At 41.2% G+C, this 3,687-nt stretch overlaps 1 protein-coding gene across 1 annotated transcript; it reads left to right on the top strand.

Annotated features, from left to right (window-relative positions):
- Nucleotides 1–590: 590 nt before the first annotated feature.
- Nucleotides 591–2,397, top strand: LOC122654046. Its single transcript, XM_043848014.1, has one exon. It carries the CDS (start codon nucleotides 640–642, stop codon nucleotides 2,383–2,385), a length of 1,746 nt encoding a protein of 581 aa, XP_043703949.1. The 5' UTR covers nucleotides 591–639; the 3' UTR covers nucleotides 2,386–2,397.
- Nucleotides 2,398–3,687: the final 1,290 nt, after the last annotated feature.

Genomic DNA, 3,687 nt, shown 5'->3' with positions numbered 1-3,687 from the left:
TTGGGGATTGAGTAAATCTTTTCAAAACAGGTAAATAGTAGATGTAAAGCAAATTTGAAACCTACTTTTCTTGTAATTTTCGTTTTTTTATAGATCTAAGAAATTGTCCCTTTGGATGAAAAAAAAACAAAAAAAAAAAAAGAAAAGAGGGCATTTTGGTCTCTTGAGTAGTCCAGTTCGAATTAGAAACAAAAAAATCCAACTGAAAAAACCGAAATTGCCGTTTCAGTGTAAGAGAAACAAACCGACGGTACAGTCACAAGTCCGCAGCTCACAACTAACACGCGGTTAAACCACTCCTTCCAGCTATGATTCTCCCACTCCATCTCCTCAGAACCTTTAATTCCTTGACTCTACAGACCTTCCCAAAACCCTTATTAAATAGATCGAACGATTTCCCCCCATTTTTCGTGAATTTCACCTTACCCTTATTCGAATGATCTGTTTAATCGATGTTTGATCTGGTCTGCTCTGGTCTTCCGACGACGAAGATGTACAGTGAAAAGGATGAGTCTTCCATGGAACAAGTCCAAGGTTAGTTGAGTTTGAGCTCACCTCACCTTACCTTATTTGATGACCTTTTTGATCCATGTCTGGTCTGGTCTGGCCTTGTCTTTCGAAGTGGTAGACTGACCAGCCATGCCTCTTCCATGGAAGAAATCCAAGGTTGGTCGGATTTCTCGCTTCGTTGCCGATCTCCGGTCACCGTCCAAGCATGGAGGATCTCTCGTCGTCGAGACTGGTTTCCCGACCTCCGTCATAGATCTGATCGTGAAGAATCGAGATCGGTTGAAGAAGAAACCTTTGACGAAGAAAAAGAAAGAACTAGCTTCGGAGGAATTGGAGCCCGTAACTTTCCCTTCCAGTTCCACTGACTCTTCGGATTTTTCAAATTCCGATTTGGTGAGTTCGAACCATTCTGCTAGTCCCGTGGTTTCAGCTACTAAGATTAACAACTCAAACCGGCCACCGACTGGTAAGAAAATTCCTCCTTTGGTTGCTAATGTGGTCGAAGATGTGGCGTCTAAAGGAGTGGTTTGGTGGAGTAGGACTTTTATGATTACTGTTAAGGTGCTTTTCATGTTGATTCTGGCTTTGGCAACGAAGAAGCTCGTCGTTGGTATCACAATATCGACCTTTCTTCTTCTGTTTCTTGAATTTTTGGTTTTACGAGTTTTTTGTCACTTGCATCCAATTCAATGTCCGGAAGCGCTTCGGCCAAGAACAGGGTTGATCACAGAGAATGTATCTAGTTCGAGTGGAATATGTCCATCGTCAATCGATGAAATTAAACTTGTAGATATTGATTTTGATTCCTTTGGTAGCGAGAGAAGATGGGGAATCGGTTTGACTGACGATTATCGATCCTGTAGCTGTAGCGAAGAAATCAAACTCGTGGAACCTGGTTTCCATATGATTGATAAAAGATGGAGTTCAGAAACAGATACTAATTTGCATGAGCGAAGATGGAGATCGCATACCGGTTTTGATTTGAGCGAACGAAGATGGAGAACTGATTTGAGTAAAATTGATCAAGCTCGGTGCGAAGAAATTCAACCATCAAAGCCTGATTCTAGATTGTTAACTCGTGAGAGAAGATGGGGAACTGATTCGAGAGATATCGGTAATGCTCAAACCCTTGAAGTTAATACAAGGAGATATGGTTTGAGCGAGGGTGGTCAAGTTCAAAAGAAAGAAATTCAAGTTGTAGAACTTGATTCGGATCTAACCAGTCATGGGAAGAGAAGGGGAACGCGTTTCAGTGAGGGTGGTCAAGCTCGAAGCAGAGAAATTCAATTTGTAGAACCATATGTGGGCTTGTTTAGTCGTGAGAATAGATGGGGATTTGCAGTTTCAACCAAAAGGGGGAAGAATTCAGAGAAAGTAGAGCAAATTATTCAAAGTGCAGAGCTCAGAAATCATAAGACAAGCAATGGTAAAATCAAACCGAAGAAGCTGTTAAAGAAGCTGGTTCCAAAGAAGTTCCGTAGCTCAAAGAAAGCAGGTGATCACGAGAACCAAACTGATTTAAGTGGTGAATTATTCGTTAGCTGGGCTGAAGAGGAAGCAATCACAGGGGAAGGACAAGAACAGAGAGAAGAAGAAGGAGAGCCAGAAGATGAAGAAGAACAATTGGAGGAAAAAGAAGAAGAGGGAGAGAAGGAAGTCAATGGCTCTGATTATGTTTCACAGATGAACACTAATGCCGATTTGATTGAAGGAAATGGAAGAAGAACAGAGGATAAGTATAGGTATATATTAACGATTCTGATCGTTCTCGCTGGACTTGTACAAGGTCGATTTATGGCAATTGTCCTCACCATTGCATGGTGTCTACTGGAAAAATCAATACAAACTGTGACAAGAATATTGAAGATAACTTAAAAAATCAGTTCATCTTTCTCTCTCTCTAAGAGAGACTTATATTTATGGTGTTCTTGAGTAACTTGGGTAGTGCTTCCAAGCTTTAGTTTATATCATCGAAGCCCAATGTCCCTGGAAGGTTCATCTTGTTGTTGGTAAACTGTAAATTTTCTGATACACAGATTGTAACTTGTGATTTTCTTTTCATCATCTAACAGTAGCAAATGGCTTCAATGTTGTGTTCTGTATGTTCAGTTCATTATTATTTATTTTTTAGAAAAAAAAAAGGCAAAAAACAAAAATGTTGCAGGCCTGCATATCTCCAAATCCAAAAATGTTAAGGATTTCTACTCCACCATTGATGTGGCAGGCCTCATCTAAAAGATAATTCAACCAGTCGTTGTCTTAAACTTCTATGGAACTGATGCCCCCCACCCTTATCATGTCCAATTCACTCCTTGCTACTCAGTCTTTGTCTTAAACTTCTAAGGAACTGATACCACCATTGATGTTGCAGAAATCATGTACGGACCTGTTTTCGTGACATGGGCTTGGATTCTATATTCGTTTGTGTAAACGATAAGGATACATCCAACTCATCCTTATCTCCAACAGCCACAATATTAGAGTCCAGCCAGGCCATCACATATGATAACAGATCAAGCATCATCAAGGATCAGGCCGTTACATGTGATAACAGGTCAAGCAACTCAACACTCCACTCACCAACAGTGTTTGAGTCATCATCCACCTCTCCAAGCCTCAAGGATCACGATAAGCAGTGTTCTAGATCAACACTGACAGCTTGTAATTATCTCTGTAAAATCTACTAATCCTCCTCATCTATATAAAGAGAGGATTAGTGAAGAGTTAAAGCAGTGAAAAACAAAAGAAGTTGTGTGGACGTAGGTTTTGAGAAACCGAACCACATTAAACCTTGTGTCACTTTCTTCCCTGTTTTCTCTATCATCTTCATAACTTCAACATGGTATCATCAGATCAGGGCTCCTTGGGCTCCACCAGCAACTTACCCAGCCTTGGAACAGGGTCGTCTTCTCTACCCCTGTTTCCCTCTCTCAGCCATGCTATTGCTATTAAGCTGAGCGACACCAACTACCTGCTGTGGCGATCTCAGTTTGTTCCTCTTCTCCGTGGATATGATCTCTACGGCATTGTTACAGGTACAACACCATGTCCCTCTGAATATCTCACACCTGCGGCTGATGCGTCTCCAACGGATCCTCCAACGATCAACCCTTCCTATCAAACATGGCAGCGTCCAGACCAACTCCTCATGAGCTGGTTAATTTCTTCTTTAACTGA

This window comes from Telopea speciosissima, chromosome 3 (genome assembly GCF_018873765.1).
Source record: "Telopea speciosissima isolate NSW1024214 ecotype Mountain lineage chromosome 3, Tspe_v1, whole genome shotgun sequence".
Lineage (NCBI taxonomy): Eukaryota > Viridiplantae > Streptophyta > Magnoliopsida > Proteales > Proteaceae > Telopea > Telopea speciosissima.
The sequence above is the reverse complement of the archived record's forward strand: the minus strand, read 5'-3'. Positions and strand labels throughout refer to the sequence as shown.

Coding starts and splice junctions, on each gene's coding strand:
- LOC122654046 (XM_043848014.1), top strand. CDS start 640: ATGCCTCTTCCATGGAAGAAATCCAAGGTTGGTCGGATTTCTCGCTTC.